Source organism: Lagopus muta, chromosome 2 (genome assembly GCF_023343835.1).
Source record: "Lagopus muta isolate bLagMut1 chromosome 2, bLagMut1 primary, whole genome shotgun sequence".
Lineage (NCBI taxonomy): Eukaryota > Metazoa > Chordata > Aves > Galliformes > Phasianidae > Lagopus > Lagopus muta.
Genome location: NC_064434.1, coordinates 78,714,546 through 78,735,984, shown reverse-complemented (window position 1 = coordinate 78,735,984; position 21,439 = coordinate 78,714,546). Strand labels below are relative to the sequence as shown.

The following is a 21,439-nucleotide window of genomic DNA, read 5'->3' as shown; positions in this document are numbered from 1 at the left end:
ATAGTAGCAAGGATGAACAATTCTGTTTCCTGATTTGAAAGTATTTGGGAAGAAAACCTGAAAGACCAGATAATACCACACACACACACACACAAACTCAACAAATACAATCGCTATTAAGACCTCAAGAAAAACAACTACAATGAAACTTCAGTCTAGGTCATTTTTTCTTATACTCTGTCTAAAGAAAACCCAGATGTTGCATTTCACTTAAGCTCAAGTGATCAATTCCAACGCAATAGCAAACACTGTTACTAACTGTATTACTAAGGACTTTGAAAGGGGTTCTACAGAGCCAGCTACAATACAGAGGGCTGCTCAAAAGGACCAATTATAGCACAAGAGAGTGTATACAGATAGAAATCATTGAACATCATGACGTTCAGAAGAGGAAACAGATAAACTCACAAACTGGCCAATCCAAAGCAAAAACCTTCCTCATTCTACCATGACTGAAGAGTCAAACGGAGATTTATCTGCCTAGTTCAAGTCCAGAATATGATGGAAGAAAGCAGTTATCACAACCAGAACATATTTATCTCTACATTTGGTGTAATACAGTCTACAACATGACTGGGAGCTGTGCTGAAGAGTTTGTCACATAAGCATGTTAAAAGCTGTCTTGACCAAAGATGGCTGACAATCAGTACTGCGGCTGAAAAGTGCCTTATCACATCCATCACAAGTACCTCAGCTACCTGCGAGATGCAATATAGCAGGAAGGCAAAGCTCAAATCCCCACTGCAGAGCACAGCACTTCCCTTTCAGGTCAGTTAGGAGCATTTCAAGATGCATCTTCCTGTCTGCAGAAGACTTTTTCAAGTTCCATTTGCACAGGGAAGGGAAATTTCTCATTTTCTGACATTAAAAGATTCTGAAATTTTCACTCATCCAGCACTATGGTTGTGATGGCAGCCATGAATCCATCAGTCAAGATACGAATGATCTGTCAATAAAAAAACATGTTTATGTTTTGCCTGGCAACACAGCATACACTTCCATCTCTGTTTGCCGTCACTTCTGGATCCCTGCAATAAACAGTAATGTAAAAACTCCTTTAAAAGCCTATGAAAAAGAACTGATATTTTATTTTAGCTTCTGCAGAATATAATGCAGATGTGTTTCCACAGAGCCTGGAAGTATCATTTAACAGCATCTTGATAGGCTGGCAAGATGCACACTGAAAGGGGATATGGGACACACGTTGATACATCTAGCAGACAAATTGAGCACACAGTAGTCTACAATCTTCTCTGGTATTAAATACAACTCAAATCTGACAATTCTCCTACGGTTTCATTGGGTTTTGTTAGCACTTAAGACTTCTCATGAATGGCCTTCAGATCAATAAATCAATTGAATGATCTCATTGAGGAACACTGTTCCCAGAGTGTTAGTGTTGTCATCCAGGTCCAAGTATATTCAAAAGCAAGACATTGTCAAATACCTAGCAATATTGTACTGTAATCAGATTTTTTTTTTTTTATCTTGTAATTAAACAAATGATACAAAGGTTTGAATCGACTCTAATGAAGGGAAATTACTTGAGCAGTATTACTGCAGTGATCTTGAAACAGATGGAACTGCTGCTACTGCCCTTCATGCATTTCAAGCCTAGAAATGGATGGCAGAGAATCTCAACTGCATCTTCCAGATGATTACACAAAACGCAAACTCCACCCATGACTTCCAAGCTGCAGAAGAGAATCTTTTCTTCTTGCACCACGCAGAAATGCAAAAAATAAAAATGAAAAGGTATCTGAGGACAACTTGCTGCCACAGGTGACCCTCCTGGGCTGGGATCTCTTTCTTTCTAAATTCTTCTGCTGGAGGAACAGGAACACGAGGGCCTCTGGCGATAATTCAGAATCTCTGTTTCCCTTGCAGGAACTGGTGTATGCATACAATGAGCAGACAACTTTCTATATTAAGCACTTGGATTCAGAGGTCTGTACTTTGATTACCGTTACGGCGTCTATAGTCATCTTAAAGACTCCAGCAAACAAACAAAAATATTTTAGCAAATGAGACTCTGATGTCATTGCTATGTCAATTTCCTCTAGAAAAAAACGACAGAAACATTTAAGATGGTCAGTGTCCCTCACACAGTACGTCCTGGTTTCCTCCTGTGTTCCTGGTCAAGCTGCTGCGAACTGCAGCACTCTCTCAGTTCACACAGTTTTCTTATTTCATTTGTGAATAAAAGGATCTGACAAATCAAATATCATACGAACACGAAGAGAGCCACCTGAAATTGGAGAATTTTATTTTGCCTGGGGGAAGGCTTTTTAAGTTTTTTTCTTCAAGACAGAGGAAAAGGTTCTTTCTTAGCACTGCATCTGGAAACTGGTATTTGAATCGTTCATGTTCTTTGGATACCACCATTCAGCTTGAAACTGGAAGCACAGAAGCACTGAAATGCTAAACAGGAATAAAGTACTCGACAGACCTGTGTGACAGACTCCTACTAGTCCCTACAAAGTGACCACTGCTAACAAGCATACAGAAATGCTCAACTGCCAGCAATCATAGGAACCGTTCTTGCATTTGCCTGCAGGTCACTCTGAAGTGATGGTGTTCACTTAAGAGAATAGAAAGAACAATCCTGAACAGGTAAGACAAAGGTTCACACTAAATGCTCACTTCATTTTCCCCTTACCAATGACACTCTTTTTCATTATCACACCCTGAGCTGTTGCAGCCGATCCCTGGCTGTCTTGAATGTACCTACAGAGCCCACACAGGGAACAGACTTAAACAGTAGAAAATGATTGCACACATTCAGGAGGCAGATCTTAGAAGATCCAGTGATGCATCCCAAAGAAGCACGGGATGGGAGCGAAAAGCCTAAGCATTCCTCATGGAATTCCTGCAATTTGGGCTCAGAACAACAACCCCCAGATCATCAGATAAATCAGACCAGTTATGTTGACATCAGAAACTGAAGCACAAAGGCCACAGACCACATCCAAACCTCCGGAAGCATGAAGACATGATCTATAACTGAACTGCCTTCTGGCTGTGAATCTTTTATCTTGTTCTCTTAATACATCAATGACAGCAATCCGCATATACATTGTGATCAATGCAGGCTCCACTGCTCTACTGATTTTAATATTCCACAGCTTCAATCTTTTCACTAAGAAGGAGCTCAAAGCTTAATATCTTCTCGCAGCAAACCATGGATGAAAGCAATACCAGGGTTTGGTGATATTTCATTTTATTGCATTTTTATTTCTTTCCCTTGTTAAGGGATCCTTTTTCTTCCTCTGCTTTCTAGAGAGAAAGGCTGGTATGGTTTTGTTTGGTTGTTTTTTTTTTTTTTTTATCCCCGCAGATAACAAGAAAAATGCAAAAGCACTTCTGTCCAACGCAAACCTCTTGGCAGGGCAAAAGGCCTGCAGCCCAGTCACCAAGGAGGACAGCAGCCTCTCAAGAGAAGCAGTTTTAATTCCTAGAGACTCTATTTTTAGGCGTGGCACCAGAAGTCCCTGTAGCAACAATATACTTTGACTTGTCATTCATGTCAGGGGAGCACACAGGGACAGAGCCGGCCTGCAGGTCTGCGTGTCCAGCTACCAACATCTGACACTCCAAGAGTTTGTCCTGCACACAGTAAGCAGACATCACTTCTCCTCTTTCCAAAGAACGGCTGACAACAATCAGCACAGTCAACAGCAGCCTCAACAGCCACCAACTGCTGAGATGTACCCCGTTTCTGTCAGCCACGTCAGTCTCAATCCGTAATGAAGTTCACTTGTATTTTCTTCAAATTAGTGCAGGTTATAAATTTAAACAGAACCATCAGCCATCTGGGAGCAGACAATATTTGGTCACACTGCAACCAGCTCTGTTGTTTGATGTGAGGAGGAGCAGAATCCATCTTTTGCAGTCATTCCCGTGTCGCAGAGAAGACTGACACTACCGGAAGCACACACGGCTGAACGTATGTAACACAGGCAGAGCAGTAAGTTATTTTTAAATAGTTACTATGGAGGGGAAAATTGCCATTAGCGTTTTGAATACTAAATCAAATCCCCTGCAAGAATTTTATCATAGAAAAATGAAAAAAAAAAAAACCAACTCCACAAACCCAAACCTCAGACTTTGATTTAGAGTTCACTTCTGCTCGTGATCATTAAACATTTCCTACACAGGCAGCCAATTACAAATCAAGTCCTCCATTTATGCCTACTTCCCCCACAGCTCAGAAGCAAGCCTCAAATTGTGGTAACTATTTGAAGAAGAGAAATGAAAGTTATTAATGTAGAAGCATTTGAGAAGTAAGGTAGAAGAAAGGGTACTTTAGAAGCAGTGATTTGAATTCTGAACAAAGTGGGGAACACCATACAAGAGTCTCACTTTCAATACAAGCAAGGTACAACAAAAGCAGCTGACAACTTCTGAATCCCACAGAAATTATTTCTTCTCCAACCACTTATGAGTTTATAATGCACCCAACTTCGAATCATGAGAGGAAATCATGTTCTTTTGTTTTGTTCTCTTTAACCTGGCACTATAATACAGTTGCTGGTTTTCAAGGTAAAAGTACATATATTACTCAGACTGTGTCACGTCCGTACAATTGCTGACATTGCTAGGCTACATGCAGGTGACAACTGTCAATCCTTCACTCACACCACTCAGCAAAGCCGGATCCACTTCACAACACGTAACTCTACAACAATAAGGAGAAACAAAGTGCAAAACACACAAGTGAGAACACAAATTTCTAATCCAAGGTCTGCTCTCACAACATACAAAAAACCACCCTGCAATATTCTGACAAGTGTCACAGCCTAAGAACAAATGCACAAACTAGGGGGAAAAAAAAGCCTGAGTTGCACAAGGAACTTCTCCTACAGATCTAGTTTTTAAATAGAGTAAAAGACATCAGTGGGCAACAGAGATCACTGCTTTGTAGTTACCGACGTGCTGCAGCCTGAGCCAGCATGTAACTGTGTCTCTCTACCACAGGATCACTGAACAGTTTAAGCTGGAAAAGGCCACTAAGATGGACTAGTCTGACCATTGCAGCAAAGATATTACTACCAGCTCCAAAGACAGCCGTGACACTCAGCAGCCTGGAGAACAATGCAAACGTACATTCAAAACGCACTACCAAAAAACTTTTAGAACGACTTCAATCTTCAATAATTCTTCGCGGCAAGACAAATCACACCCTTGAGAAAGCCTTCTTGACGAACCCGGCTGAAGGCTCAGTACTCGCACGCATTACAGTATCACCCATCGACAGCAACGAGAACTACGCCCATCCAAGCACAACACGCTTGAAGGCTCAAATTTACGCTGCCGACACTGAAAAACCGAAGCGGCAAAATGCCGCCCTACGCGGCCCTTTCTTCCTCTATCCGCGCTTCAGCCCGCAGCGGCCACGCCGCTCCGCGTTACGGAACGCGGCTATCCCGCCGCTGCCCACGCGAACGCGTCCGCCGGAGAGAGCAGGAACGGCTCCGGCTCGCAAACGCGGAGAGGCGCCGAGGAGCCGGGTACGCCCCTCGGCGCTGCCCCGGGGCCAGCCGACCCCCGCCCGAAGGCCGCCCCTCCCTCCGCCACGGCGCACGGCACGGCGGCCGCCGCCTCTCCCCGCCGCGGGGCCGCGCTCACCGTTGAGGGCCGAGGCCTGCAGCGTGGCCCCCGAGGTGCCGTCGATGACTTTGATGGCGCCGCGCGCGGTCACCGCCAGGATGGCGTTGAGCGCCGGGTGGTAGCACAGGCTGCACAGCCCGTCGGCGTCGCAGCGCAGGCAACCGTCCCGCAGCAGCAGCCACTCGCAGGAGCCCGGCCCGGCCGACGCCGGCCCCGGTCCGGGCCCAGCGGGCGCCGCCGCCGCCGCGGAGCAGGAGGCCGCCGCCGCCGCCATGTTGCCGGCCGCCGCCGCCCTCAGGACAAGAGGCCCGGGGCCGCTCAGTGACAGGCCCGGCCGCCGCCGCCAGTCACCATCCGGGTCCGGGGAGAGGGGGAAAGGGAGAGCGCCAGCGTGAGACGGAAGTGACGCAATCGCGCCGGACGCGGAACCGAGCGCGGGCCCGAGAGCGGGAGGAGGGAACGAGCGGCCGCCCGTCACACAGAATGGCGGGCGGCAGGGAAGCGAGGGGCGGAGCTGGGCCGCGCGCGCGGCTTCCCAGGGGCGCGAGCCTCCCGCGCGCTGCCCCGCTCGCTCGCGCGCAGGGCTGCGCCCCCGGCGGCAGGGCGGCGGCCGCGCATGGAGCCGCCCCTCGTTCCGTGCCCTCGCTGCCGCGCAGTTAAGCGCTCCGGGTAAAAGCTAGGCCCGTGCGGCGCGCGCTCTTCTTGCGCCGGGAGAACGGTGCGGGAACTCCCGGGAGAGTCCGCCCGGCGACGGCAGCAGGAGGACGCCGGCGTTAACGGGCTTCAGAAATGACAGGTTTTGTGCTGCCGTAGGCCGCGGCTGCTCTGAGCAACCGCGGGATTCGGCGGGAGCGTCTTTATCAAAGGATTCAGATTAGCATAAGTTAATAGCGGGAAAGTGTCCGTGTCTCCGAGGCGGACCAAGGGCTTCATGTAATTTCCAAGTAGGTGTGCAGCCGCGAACTGCCCGGTATCCGTACGGCAAAGAGCACGTGGCGATCGTGCATCTCCATCTTGATGTAAGGTGCTCCATCTTGGTGGCCCACGTTGCTGGTAGATACCGGGCGTCCATACGTGACAAATAAAAGCTGTGTCTTTATCATGCCCAGCATTTATTTATTGTCACAAAGCTTGGGATGGATGACAGGGATAGGAATAGAGATGTGCCTTAATAAATATACACGAAATAAACAAGCTTAATTAAAAACTCTTATAAAATACATCTTGCACTTACACATACCTTATCTAAAAATAAGTTTATTGAATGCAAAGTTATTACAAACTATGAGAACCGTTTGAGCTGTCTGTACATATTTTTGCACAGCATATGCAAAAGGTGACTCTAAAGATGCGGAGTAACAGGTGCAAATCTGCAATTGCGTACAAAATATGTACTGTTGTGCATATTGACATTGCATATTACATGTGCCCGATCTGTCAAAAGGAACATTTCAGTTGCAGCTATCAGTTTCACAGAACGCTAATACAGAGGAAATGAAGATATTTCAAGACAAAATAGAACGTTATTGCATCCTCAATGTTTATAGTCATTTCAGATGCACAGGTCTGTTATGAACACCAACAGAACAGCTATGCAAAGAGAAGGTGAGCCTAAACCATCTGACAGCACAGTAAACTACGTGCATCCTTACCTCTCATGTTTGTGGTGGCATTAAATGTGAACTCTCAGTGTTTGTCTGGAGTCTTACAGCCTGACACTCCTGATTAAGAAACACAGCCATGAAAGAGGTAAGACCAGATTATTTTTCAAAATAAAGCTAGTGTGCATCACTAACTTTTTTTTTTTTTTTTAAAGTGGGGATTGAGTATTCTTAAAATATTCCAGATAAGAACTAAGCTGCCAGCATATACATACGACTACAGCAATTCCACCAAAACTTCCACAGAAGTCAAAAATTAGGTGAAAAGTCAGTCACTCCACCAGGTTTTGTCCTTTAATGTATTACAAGACAGAATATTATGTTACAGTTTTATGTCCAATATCAACTTTCAGTAGTTTTGTTTCCAACCAACACAAGCATCAGCCAGAGAAGCAGTCCAAGTAAGCTAAAGGGCCACAGTAGAACTGGAATTTACATTTGTATTTTGCATCAACAACGAGCGGTAAAAATAAGTTGCTAAACTGGCAAGTTATGCCATTGAAAAAGCTGAGAAACTTCTCACAAGGAAATACATCCATTACGGATCAAAGATAGCCCTTGCTATTCCCTTCCATGGGTGACTTTTATTTCCCGCGTTGGGATGGAGGAAAAAAAAAAAAAAAGGCTAGGGAAATGCTTCCCCCAACCAAAGATTAAAATAATAAAAGATACTTGAGATCTATTTGGTAATGCTAAATACTGAAGGTTGCAAACAACAAAGTACCATGCAAAGTGAATTTCAGTGGAGTTTTCTTGAGAAGAAACGTTACCGTTAGGACTATTACATAAGCAATCAACACAGTACACAGGAAATATTTAATGTCATCACCTTCTTACATAATCCTTGGATAGTCAAAATTAGCAAGACTGTTACTGAGGCTGTAGTTCTAGCTCTTCTAGTGGGGGTGTGGGGGAGAGAATCTGACCTTACAAATATTGTTACTTTTTGTAAGGAATCAACCTTGGGAAAAAAAGGAAAATGCAGGTTAAATGTCATTACTATTAAAAAAAAAAAATAGAGCAAGATGTTATAAAATATACTTGGGGAAGCATTCTGTTTATTTTGTCATCATAAAACACTGTTTCAAGAGCACGCAAATTGGACTTTTTTCCCCCTGACACTAAACCAGCCCTTCAGTTGAGGCAGGTGTTCACCTGTTTCTTTCTAAATTTAAAACTGGAGTAAATTAACTTGAGTCTCTAAAGAAGCAATTTAATGTTTCTGTTACACAGGAAGTGTCTCGCTCCTTTGGTCAGAGATGGTAAATGAAGACCTTAAATACTTGTATTTTCAAATTTTGAAAACCCAATACACATCCTTAACCAAGGAGTACATATGCTACACGCAAGTCATAGATACAAAATACACAATATATACATATTTTGGAAACAAATTGGAATTTATAAAAACTCAAGAGCCAAATGAAAGTAATTGAGGCACTAAATTATAAGTAGTATCTTCATGTCTTCATTATACAGGCTATTCTGTGAACAATAAGGACTGTTTAATAAATATATATATTATCTACAGAATTTGCTGTGCCAAAAAAAGCCAGCTGTTTAAGCTCAAAAGAAAAAATTGCACTTTGAGATTGTTACAATTAACTTATTTTTCTCCTCTAATATTGTAATCTGGTCCTAGTGCTTTTGGCACAGGTATAGAGTTGTGGTTTTGCTACACTTTTTTTTTTTTTTTATAAAACACAAGGTCTTTTATTTTGTTCATTAAAATCTGAAGAGTCTTAAACAAACCTAGAACTTTGATACAAATCTATATAGCTACAATTACTTCATTAAATAATATACACAAATATGCTCTTCAACCTTAAAACATCTTGACAACTGGATACAAAACAGTCACTTGTATTATTTCCAGCCTCCTTAATCTTACACATTATCAGTCTGCAAGTGAAGAAAACATGGGTTTTGGCCACATCTTTCACTAGATCACACCCCAGTGTATAAGGACAGGAAATAAATGTATAATAAAAAGATGGGATAAATTAGAAGGGGCTTCTTGGTCTTGAATTCTTCTCCAACTAGTAAAGATGCAGCGCTGTATGCAGCCCAAAAGACTCCAAACAGCTGAAATAGAAAACAAACAGTCTTCATATAGCTGATGCCATAAGTAAATTGCTCAAAATTAAACAAACAAACAAACAAAAAAAACAATAGTTACTTTCAACATAATTAGAAATGTACAACTTTGTGTGGAAGAAAGAAAATAATAAAGCAAACCTCACAAGCAATACTTCTGACCCTGACTTCTGACTTCATGAAATAACACGCTATGGATAATCATTTCAGTCTAGAAAAGTATTTAATACAGGTGTGTTATGTTAGACTAAGATAACATTTCTACTGAGACAAGCAGCTAACTCACAGTAAGTTTCCTCTAACATAAGACGCATGGATAATACAAGATATAAGTTTCTTCAACTCAAAAAACACTGAATTTTTCTCTGAAGAAAAAAGTTGCTATGCTTGACTTCTACCTATGAGATATACCAGAGGGTTAAATTGCCCTTTTTTACTTCAGGATTTGTCTGACTCATAAGCTTTAATTATGGGCCCCCAACTTAAAGTAACTGAAACATTCTGTTCCTAGTCCTTTCAGGTGCAATGAGAAACTTCCCAAAATAGAATCTGTGTCAAACACTTGATTGCTTCCTCAGTTAATAACTAACCATTTCAAAAGACTTGTAGAAAGTATCTCTATGTGTAAATATTCACTATCTTACATGCAGTTAGTCTACCTACTTTTTAAAACTTCATTTTTCAAAGTCTTCAGGTCAGCAAATTCGACTCAAGTCTCAAGTTAATAAGGTTACAGCAAAAAATAATGGGACATCTTTTATTCTCAAGCAACAACTTGAATACTAATGACAAAGGAAAAGCACTCATTTCCTGCAAGCAGCAAGGCCAAACGTCTGTTCAGTGAAGGGCAGACACAACAGAATCCCAGTAAAGAATTTTTCCCACAGTGCTGTCAGAGAAGCTCAAGATGCTTGATGGATGGTGGGACTGGTTCAACTGCCATTGCTAAGAACAAACCAACCCCAGCTGCATATTAGTGGTTAAGGTGCCTGAACTGGGACTGTGGAGATGAACAAGAAGGAAAGTAATAGTAATAATAATAATATATAATTATTAGATATATATTTATAAAACTATCTCAGGATTGTGACTAAATTCTCTGATACATTAAGAAAACTGCAGCAAAAATCCCCAAACCAATCAAGGTGCTTAAGTAGTTTGCTGACTGTACCTGGAAGACAACTGAGTAATGCTGTTTCCCTATTTAAGTTCCCCAGCTTTAAGACTGAGGAACGTGTGTCCCCAGAGCTCCTAAGCCATAGGAAGTAGTACTTGTCAGTGTAGGTAGTTTTGGCCCCCGTGGAGCTTGTCCTGCATTTTCACACCTGACCATCCAAAGGTAGGAAACTTGTAGAGGTTTGCCCTGAAGTTAATGTAAGGTTATTAGCAATCAGGTAACAGATGTTTCATTAACTACTTGTATTTATTTTTAAGTTACATATTAGTTAAATGCCAAGTTAATAATTTGCTTTCTGAATGTATCCCCTAATAGCAATTGCAAGTTATCAAATCACAAGCAGAGCTGCTGTTCTGGTTTATCATACAGTTAGTTGTATTTCAATTATATTGTAAACCAACAAGTCAATAGGACAGAAATTAATCAAATCATCAGAGCAAGATCTCAAAAAGTTTTCTCAGTCAGCGCCAGAAGTTTAGCAATGACTTCAAAAGCTAAATATAAGAGTTGTATTAAGTGTTCAAGAACATCATGCACTTCTAGGATCTATCAGGGAACGATGCTAATTTCATCAAAGGTGTCCAACAGCACGTAGTATCAAGGACATTATTTTTGCTTTGTGCCTCACATTCTACTTCCGTACAGCAATAACTAAAACTTGATGATGGAGGAAGGGATAGAACAGCTTATTTTCAGATACTTCATTTTGATTTTTAATTATGCATCCTTCTTTAAAAATGATAGTCCTATTTGGTTTTCAATGCAACTAATATAACATGGCAAAATACTTGAACAGAAGCTAAGCTTATAAAAACAGGTGGTTTCATATTTCCGGAGACTGTATGTTCCCAAATACTCAAAAGAAACATTTAAAACAGAATTTGCTTAGCAGCTATAAGCAAAAGAACCACAGAGTTCAGGTTATATTTCTAAGTATTTTAACAGGTGGTGTCCTGTATGGACTTCAAGTGTTCATAGTTCAAGTGTTAGCAAAGTGATACAGAACAACAGTAAACAATTCTTGGTACATGTTACTGAACTTACTTTTATTAAGGTAGAAACCACTTCAAATGATCCAACCACCAAAAGTACAGGAGCTATGACAATGAGGGGAAGCAAGGAATATCCTATCACACCAAGAACTTGGCCATAAGCAACCTGGAATTTTCAAGCACATAAAAACAAGTTTTAGTACAAAATTACTTCTATCACACAGTCTTTTCCAGTTTCTTAACAGTATGAGTAACCATAAAAATGTCTTGACAATTCATGAATTTTTAGCCAAAGGAAGATTGCTAGCACGCAAACTGTTTTTTCTATTCAATCCTCTAGAATTTTGTAGTTAATCTTCCTACGAAACATAGCTTGCTTTAAAAACCAAAATTAAAATAAGTTCAGATGATAATTTTAACACTTCTAAGGGAAGCATTTAGATCAAGATCTAGAACCTGATATACTCTGACTAGCTTGAACAGATTTGTTCAAAGTACTTCCACAACTGCTATTAGCTTCCTGGTATTAAAACATTTGATTTTTCCCTATTGCAGCTGGAAATGTCCCTTGGCTCACTTAGACTTGCTAGATTTAGCTTAGGAAAAATAGCAGCAAGACAAGCAACTGTCTTTAAGCAACCTCATGTGGCAGTAAGTCCTCCACAATCAACTCCGAAGAGCTACAGTGATCCTCCTCCCCTTTCTCACCAGTTAATACATTCTGATAATTTTACATTTTAAGCCACAAAACCTGCAGACTTAAAGGCATCTGGATTACACTGGTACGCTAAAATACCATGCAATCACATTCCTAAAAGCTTTTTCTTTCCAAGTACTTTTCAGACAAGAACCCTCTAGTAATTATGATTAAAAGGAAAACCTAAAAAGGAAAAAAACCAACAAAAACCACCACCAAACCATTAACAGAAAATGCATAGTAAAAATATAGAACTTACTTATCAGTGATACTAACAAGACTATTAATGCATTTTAAACTGCAATACCATTTTCACAAGCTTCTGTCCTCGCGACTGTTCCACAGTAGCTGCTTGTGGGCTTTGCTGTAAGCCATGACACTGTTTACACCTGAATCACTCAGTGACTCAGTTTTTAAACACAGCTTTAACAGCTATGCCAACCCTGCTGATGCAAGCAACTGGAGGGAGGGATGTAGGCCAGAACTTCAATTGGCTTTGCAGCTGAAGTACATACGCTGACTTTCATCCCTTAATGGGTTTGAACTCCATCAGGCCAAGGATGAAAGCAAACACAGTAGGTGCTCTGTACGAAAGGCTGCTACACAACTGCTGCCAGCCCACTTTCAAAAAAGTGAGATAAATGGCCCCATTTAGCTCAGTGCCTGAAAAAACAGAAAGCATTTAAAAAAAAAAAACCTGACCTCAAGAAAGGATTTCAGCTCTGCATCAGAGGCACACACAACAAGCTCTGAGATTTGTGGTAAGAATTTGCAGATAGTTTAACACATCCAGCACTCCACGCACTGCATAGCAAGAGCAGCTGCCCACTTCTAGACTTTAGATTCTACTTTGGTGACCGAGAACCTGAAATCTATGCACTGAAGTTTTCAATTTCACTCATTCTTAGGTGGCTACAACGTCAAAAGTCAAGCACTAAGAAAAGCCAGCTATTAGTGAAAAACGTAGCCAAGAGATTTTGAAATTCCCTCCCTCTACCAACTTTCCATATATTAGAGGTACTTACTTCTCCTCCAAGAACCCTGGCCAGTAAAAAAATTGTCAAGGATCCAAATATCCAGATAGTTATAATCCAAGAAACAACCTTAAAATGGAAAGAACAATTAATTGACATTACTCTTCTTCACTGTAAGGAAAGACAAATCATAAATCACCTCACTGCAATCAAGAGCTTTATTACACAAAATTAAGTTCTGAATTGCAGCAAGTTTAGTTTCATTCAGTACCACAACGGAGCTTGAAAATAGAATTCAGATGTTACATTTACAAAATCACAGTAATGTAAGTTCGATGAAGAAGGGATGCTTAAACAGTGTTTTGTAAGTACTATGCTGTGCCGTCAGAGTACGAAGAGGTTAGCTAAAAAGTAAAGCTAAGATCACTCTATTGAAATATCTTCGCTTATTCAAAAATTTGGCTCAGGTTTTTTGTTTGCTTGGTTTGGTTTTGATTTTCTTTTTTTTCCTCCTTAAGTCAACCCAACCAGTACAAAGAGTTGAGATTCTCCTTCCATTGTCTGTAAAGACACAACTTAATTCTTTCCTCAGACCAGGAATACTCAGAAGGCACAAGACTTTAATTCTTGATAAAACATTATGATTACAATTTAAGAAACAGATTCAGAATCCTGGAGAAAAAAAAAAAAAAAAAGTAATTATTTTCCTCCTTCTTTCATTGTTTCAGAAGTCTTAAAATCACACTCCAGCTCAACAGAACCTTCAAAGTAAGTCAGGTATTCCTGGGTTCAGTAGATACACAAGCAACAGCAGCAAACTGATCCTCTGTGGGATTGAGGGATGGTCCCTGCTTTGTCTAGAAAACAGCTAAGTGGTGCACCCAGAAGATTTGAATCCTATGGTGTTTTGGTCTACTCACTTCAAGTCTCACAGAAACATGACAGGAGGAAATCTTTATCGCTGTTTGGTATATCACATGGAAGCCAGAGGTCACAGAGAGCCTCTCTTACCTTTCACAAAAACCCTAGCACATACTCTGCTACTTTACATATATGCCTTATTGCTATTCTGTGCTGTAATTAAAATATCTGTAACTACACACATAGTCAAAGATCTCCCACAGGGGGATGCAATTAACTACTAGAAAAACATCACCTGGGCTCACACTCAAATTGTGGCTGTAAATTATAGTTTTTTCTATTTCAATTTGAATGTGCGCTTAACTGTGTTTAGAGAAGCCAAGTAAATCTGCACAGTATCTTCAAATAACTATTCAGTTTTGAGTTCAAAAAGAATTATAGGCAAATTCTATTAACCAGAGGAAACTTATTGTAACTGAGCATAGAGGACAAAAGAGTAATGTGCACTAATGAAGACTAAACATACCAGAAAAGCGTTGTAATACATCACAGATTAAACAAAGAGCTTAACCTGCTGGGAAGTTAGAATTCATGACATCTACACAAAAGTTCTTTGGTATTCCTTTTAGTAATAGAATGCAAGTTGTCAAAAGGTTACAACTAAAACGGAAAGATTCACTAATGACTGTAAATGTATTAGCTTGATCTATTTCCTCTAGAAACCACATCTTTCTTTCATTTTATTATATAAAAAAAGCCTGACATTTTAATAACGATTTACCTTTCTGTAGGTTATTTAATAAATTTCTTAGTGCTATCTTTCTACATTGTAAGTCAAAAAACTATATTTAGAATGCCCTACATTAATATGTGAAGAAGAGACTTTCTGCTTACATAAGAATGCAAATTGCTTAGCAATAATGTCCCCAAATTTAGTCCCGATTTCTTTTTAAGCAGGTTTGTACATACCTTAAATTGTCCATATAATGAAATCATTGAGAAGAAGAGGACAACTGCCAGAGGACCCCAGAAGTCTGGATTGTCTCTCACTACCTGCCTATTAAACCCAAGAGACGGCATAGGCATCAACACACATCGGATTTTGTAGTAAATATCCTTCAGATCAATGTCGAGTTCTTCCCTGAAATTGGAAAGCAAGGGAGCATTACAATACAGCACAGAAATGAAACAGATCATAACAAGTAAGTTCCTGGACTAAGAGAAGGTTTACAGAGTAGGTCTCCTATCACCATAAGGCTTTCTGTAGCCATGACTGGCAATGGAACAACTTGTCCAGAGAAAAGCAACGCCATATCTTCATCACACATTCAATAACCAGTATGACACGGACATATTTTATTCTACAAAAAGCAAGTACATGCCTGAGAATAGAAAACATCCACAGCACATCTTAATCGCCTACGTTAAGACAGGAGATCTATTTTCTGGCATACAGGAACATGTAACATTTATAAAACTGGAAACAGAAGTCAAAGATGTGTACTCAGCAGTAGGACGTCTGCGTGCTCTTATGCTGAAGTTTGCCATGAGCACACTTGTTATGGAATAATTTTGTTTCAAATCCTAAAGAAATATTTTAGTTACATTCACTGATCCCATACCATTCAAAATATATCTCATCAGATCAACAGAAAATAAAGAAGCAGCAAGAAATAAATACAAACACAATTCATCACAATTTCTCTTTCAAAAAGGAAGTACTGTTCATTGATTCTCTTAAGTCCATTTCAGGATTGCTGTTACTGAGGCTGTGTCACAATTTTTGTTTCTAACCTGTGCCTAAATAACAAAAATTGTTCATCAACACAACCCTGAATAAAGGAGTGGACCAAAAGCATCCATTTTTCTCCATTTTAAAGCAGTGTTATATTTCTCCTTTGTTTATTTAATATGTGTATATTCCACTCTGACAGTTGCATAACAGAAATATTTCCTTTGTGGACTTCTTTGTCACTTCTTAAGGCTTCTGATAGTGTTTCAAGTAAAAAAGCTCTTTCCCACAACGCTGACAGTTACCTCACCGAAGAGATGATAGCTGTAACAGGAGACAAGTGCCAAAAGCACAGCTGTCCAGTGAGGGGAAAGAAACAATCCAATTGTTGGACAAAATGCTCGTGTGACAGCGCTGCATCAGAGAACTTATCTTTGCTGTCTGCTATTCTTTAAATCCACAGAAGCATTCAGATTAGAACGCTTCATAACAACACACGTTCTGGGAATTATCAGAACTGCATAAAAGCTGCAACGTGAAATCAGACTGAGTTTCTCTGTTAGGAGGCTGGTATTTGTCCTCTTTGCTACAAAATTATTCCTGGCTTGTTCTCCTCACTTCCAAGAATAGGCTTCTTAGAACACAGAGCTGTCTTTGAATCACAAGCTTGATTTTTTTGTGTGTGGTATACAACTTTGCACAAAAGAGGGAATTCATCTGTTGTCACCTCAGTATGCCATTCTATTTCTTAATTAAAATTACAGGTTTACAGAACAGACTCAGACACACAGGTGCTACTTCTGCGCATTTCAAGCACTTTTCAAATAACAATTTCATTATTAAGCACTCCAGGCACCTGTTTTCTCTCAGAGCTCTTATTTCAGCTCTTCAGAGTACTTTCCTTCTCACTCCACTTTTAAAAGCATCATTATCTTTAAACAGGAAAACTTTGAGACAACAAGAATGGTGTTGCTTAGGTGGAGAACACAGACTGAGACCCAGGCAGCCCCCCTCAGAGTAATAACCTTCAGATACAGCTTTCTTCTGACAATCACGTTCCTGTGAACAGAACAAGTGATGCAGACACTGGCAGTTTCAAAGACATTTTTGTCTTTCAACAGTAATCTCCCTTAAGAGAACTTCATAAGGCAGCATCAGAGAATATAAAGTTTCTGCTACCTTACTTGCAACCGTGCTGCAGAACACAATCTAGTTTTTCAAACCATGACAAGATCAACAGATAAGAATACAAAAGCCATTACATTTCTATTCTTATAACGTAATGAAATTTTGATTTTATTTCCTCCTCCCTTCCTCTCCCACAGTGAATGGCAAGTCTCTTTTATAGCTAAAGAAACAAACAAATAATAAAAATAAACAAAACCCACCATAACAAAAACCAGCATTTTCACTCCCGCACCAAAAGAGACCAATTGGATGAGCAATTTGTCAAACAGAATTTTAGCCACAGCAGAAGACTAGCAGGCAGTTTGAGGACTTACAAGCTCTTTGTTTTCCCTAGGCAGCTAACAAAGAGACATCCACAAACAATTAGTACATACAGGAGTGGCTTGTTATCTTCTGGGTCATCATCTTCCACCTCCAGAAGCCAGCCATACCCCCTCTGCCTCAGGAATGTAGTTGCAGACGATTCTTTGATGAATTCTCCTCCAAGATTTAGCTTAACATCTGGAGCTGTTATGGACCCACTAGGATCTTGGAGAAAAAAGGAGAGGAAAAGATAAGTTTTTATTTTGCCAAAATACATTTGATTTCAAAATCACTGCAAAATAAATAAATATGTACAAAAGCTACATGTGCAGGTCATCACCACGGAATAGTCAAAGTCATACACCAACAGTTACACGATCTGAAAGGCTACTTCTGGTTTTATGCAGCAGTAACAAAGTTGTTTTAGGACTCCAATTAGCAGGTTCTAGCTTCTAGATAGCAGACCATGCTGCAGTTCCTGCTTTACCACTAATCATCTGGAGGCATAAAGGAGTTAAAACCATACCATAAAGGAGTTAAATCATCATACCATAAACCGTGGATTATTTATCATTTTCTGCTGACCACATTATCTCTTTTAGAGCCCATTCCTGCACAATAGCATTGTTTCACCCAAGCTATTCTCTGCTTGCATCCAACTTCACACAGAGGAAAACATTTGTAGCTTTTCTCATTTGCAACCTGCTTTTAATACAGTGGAAAACATTAGGAGAAAGAATACTGCTAGAGCTCCCCAGGTTCTGTTCAATAATGAGATACAAGGAATGCTCTTTAACATGCTAACATCTTGCTCCACCACAGTACTAAACACAAACATAAGCAACTGTTGCACGTTTCAGCTGAGTCAAAGTCACCAATATTAATTTTATTCACTTTGTTGTCAGTTATGTACAAGGGAAAAGGACAAAATAGTAAATGAAAATACACTAAGCAGCCTGAAGTAATAAAAAAGCATTAGTGTATGATAAGAGTACACATTCCAAGAATTTGGGAATTTACTTTTTGCATAAAAACAGAACACAGCAACAAGTCAGTTCTTTGCATGAACCTTGTAACAAAAGTTTTGAGAGGCAAAAACTCCCCTCCCATCCAACGTCATCTTGCTTCACCAAAGAAAACCTTGTTTTGCAGTTGTATTGTTGTGTGCATTTACACACAAGCGCACGTATGAATTTCCCTGAACACTCAGCTACAGTGAGTGCTTCTGAAATGTTTCTGCAACACATACTGACACAAGCCAGGTCACATTTGTGGGTTACGTTTGACACCCCTATCCAAAAGCAACATGGTTTTGGAGAATTTCGATTCTTGCAATGACAGGACATCCTGCAGTGTTCAGTCAGCATTTACTGAATCATTTGCTCTACGCTCAGTATCACAATTAATTTAACAGGATTCGCTGTCCTAAATCAGCTTGCTAGGGCACTCCAGCTTAAATTTAAGCTTCCCCATTACTGCTTTTCAATCATTTCATAATTGTGACAGCTAACCATCCACTGCTTTGATTCCAAGAACATCATCCCCACAGGATCCTCATAAAGTAACTTAAAGAAGAAACTTCTCTTTGCTCCTGCACCCATACGCACATTAATATCACTCCCATCAGATGCAAGCAAAGCCGTCTTCAGAGGAGAAGGGAGGGGGAAAGATTGATTCTTAAAGCCTGAACTTCAAGGCAGAGAAAGGCTCACAAGTCTTCTATTATCAGTTGGACCTTTCTGTCATTTTAAAGTTATTGGTTTGTCTATAACACAGCACTGCTTTGCAAGGAGGATCCTTGTCATACTTTGTGCACAACTGTGCCCGCCAAAACAAGACACTAACAGTCCGATCAGCCACGGATTTGATTTATCTGTTCTCAGTGACTGGTGACAACCCATCTTGAGGACAGAAATCTTCTACATGAGTCTTATTTACCAATGTTCCTTTTAGCAGATGATTACAGAATACCTACAACCGGATTACAGATCATGAAACCAGTTAACGTGATCTTAAGTCTGTTTTGAAGATGATATCTCAGATAGGACAAAGCTGAAGAAACCAAGGAAAAAAATCTGCTATTGTCTCTTCTTTAGTTTGCTTTGTAATGGCAGAACAGTTAATAGCAGGCTACCTGAGCACTGAAGAACCTGACAGGAATTCATGTTTCTGGTGTTCTCTAATGAGAGTCTGGATGTTTTCACCACCACTGTCACAGGCAGAACACTGCAAACTACACAGGGCTACACTCAAACAGGGATGAGATCACACCTTGCTTGCGCCCACAGAGAATGCAGAGCCAAACCCTGTTCAACACATCCTACAGGACAGGTGCTTACTATGGCTTAGGTCCAGCAGAGCACTAACATAGCTCTCAGCAAATACTTCCAGGGAGAATCCCGAGAGTCTTCTTCTGGAGGCACCTAGCTCCTTTCTCAGGCCATGGTGGAAAAGGAGAAGGAAATGAAAATAAAACAATGTGGATTGTACCTGTCAATTAGCATTCCCTGTCAGAAGAACTGACAAGTTCACCAAAGAACAGAGCTAAGCATTCTGTAGTGGCATTTCACTTCAATTCTTCATTTCCAGGTTCGAGAGCCAGGATGTACACCGTTCCCAACCTGATCCACAACTATTGGGTAACTACACAGATGGAGCAGAAAGCTGGTTATTTAAATGGCTACGGTCCCAAGGGTCGTTCTCCATCAAAATAACGTAGCACAACGTTGACTCTTCCACAGCGCCGAGACTTAAGCCCTCACGGCACGCAGTTACACGACAGGTACGCAGTCTGCACAGCAGGTAGGCCGCACCTCGCCCCCTCACCTACACACGGTCCCCGCTTAACCCCTCATCACCGTACGAAACAGCCCCGAGCGTAGCTACGCCGGGTGCCAGCAGGCAGCGCGGCTTAACGGACAGCGAGCCGCCGGCGCCGGGGGTGGGAGGGCGCCGAGGACAGCGCCCGCCGCGGTTACGTCAGGGCACCGAGCAGCCCGCCGGCCCTGCCACGCACACACCGCCACGGCGCCGCCTCAGCGCCCCGCGCCCTGCCGGCGCGCTGGGGAGAAGGCCGGTGCCTCCGCCGCGGGGGCGAGAGCCGCCCGCAGCCCTCGGGACGGGCCGAGGCCCTCGCTCGGCGGGAGCGGCCCCGCGCTCACCTTCGGCGTCGGCCGAGGAGACGAAAGTGAAGTCCCCGTTGTTGGGCGCGAAGAGCGGCGGCGGCTGCGGCGGCTGCTGAGGGCCCGGGGGCTGCATTTCCCCGCCCTCCGCGGGGCCGCGGGCCGGAGCGAGCGGCGAGGGGCGGGCTGCGAGGCCTGAACCTGCCTGGGGCCTCCGGGCGGCGGCCGCGGCGCTGAGCGGCGCCCAAGGGCCACGGCGCAGCCGCCTCACGGGGCGGCACCGAGCACGTCGCCCGCCCGCCGCTCGGCGGCGATTGGCCGCCGCAGGTCCCGCCCTCTCTCCGTCCCAACGAGTGGGCGGTGCGGCTCCGGCGCAGCGCGGCCGCCGATTGGTCAGGGCGCGGAGCTAACGCCCACCGGGCCGGGTCGGCGTTCGGCCTGCGGCGGTCGCCGCCTCCACGCCGTCAGACGCGCGGCGCCGTTGCGGGCTTTGTGTGCGTAAGCGCCGTGGGGCGGTGCGCGGCATCGAAGCAACGCCTCAGCGCCGTACACGCCCGGCGAACACGGGGCCTCGGGCGGAGAGTTGCTCCGGTTGGTCGCGTTAGCGGTCAAACAAAAGTTGAAGCTTATTAAGGAGGGCGTTATCCAGAGGGACGGACGTGCAGCATGGGCCGCCTCGCTGGGATGTCTGTGTCACTGTTTGATCGCTCTCAGGCTTGAGAAGTTTCTCATAATGCCGTGTCTGAACCTCCCCTACAAATATGGTTGTATTATACATTGAAAAGGTATAGGAAGAATAAATGCTCTAGCAGAGTAATTTGGAGAAGGAATTTTGTTTCCCACGTATATTCCATTATATTCCACTGCAGGAAATCACTGCAAATTCCTTTGCAAATAACTTGGAACAAGTAAAAGCCAAACTGATTTTTACAGAAAGAGTGTGATGGGGAAGTTCTTTTATTTATTTTTTTTTATTATTTTTTTCCCCCTCATATCACAAGATAAGCAGTTTGGATTTATAAAAG

The 21,439-nt window shown here is 42.1% G+C and overlaps 2 protein-coding genes across 8 annotated transcripts in view; both read right to left on the bottom strand.

Annotated features, from left to right (window-relative positions):
• BIRC6 (baculoviral IAP repeat containing 6) overlaps nt 1-5,969 on the bottom strand; it is a 167,700-nt gene extending 161,731 nt beyond the window's left edge. For 5 of the 7 annotated variants that reach the window (XM_048938004.1, XM_048938007.1, XM_048938008.1 and 2 more), the window contains exon 1: nt 5,629-5,969. In XM_048938004.1, coding sequence (XP_048793961.1) covers nt 5,629-5,884 — 256 coding nt within the window. In that variant the 5' untranslated portion in view covers nt 5,885-5,969. The remainder of the gene's footprint in view (nt 1-5,628) is intronic. The other 2 variants (XM_048938006.1, XM_048938010.1) reach the window with 1 other exon arrangement.
• Nucleotides 5,970-6,851: 882 nt separating this feature from the next.
• YIPF4 (Yip1 domain family member 4) lies at nt 6,852-20,670 on the bottom strand. The gene is made up of 6 exons (XM_048936410.1): nt 20,454-20,670; nt 17,364-17,517; nt 15,039-15,210; nt 13,260-13,337; nt 11,590-11,703; nt 6,852-9,356 (listed from the first exon to the last, which is right to left on the bottom strand). Exons 1-6 carry the CDS (start codon nt 20,548-20,550, stop codon nt 9,219-9,221), a joined length of 753 nt encoding a protein of 250 aa, XP_048792367.1. The 5' UTR covers nt 20,551-20,670; the 3' UTR covers nt 6,852-9,218.
• Nucleotides 20,671-21,439: the final 769 nt, after the last annotated feature.

Bases quoted from the DNA above. Each gene is read 5' to 3' on its own strand.
- YIPF4 (XM_048936410.1), bottom strand. From the start codon at position 20,550: ATGCAGCCCCCGGGCCCTCAGCAGCCGCCGCAGCCGCCGCCGCTCTTC. The intron at 17,518-20,453 runs GTGAGCGCGGGG...TTTTTCTCCAAG, and splicing joins CTCCTCGGCCGACGCCGAAG to ATCCTAGTGGGTCCATAACA. The intron at 13,338-15,038 runs GTATGTACAAAC...TTCCATTTTAAG, and splicing joins CATTATATGGACAATTTAAG to GTTGTTTCTTGGATTATAAC.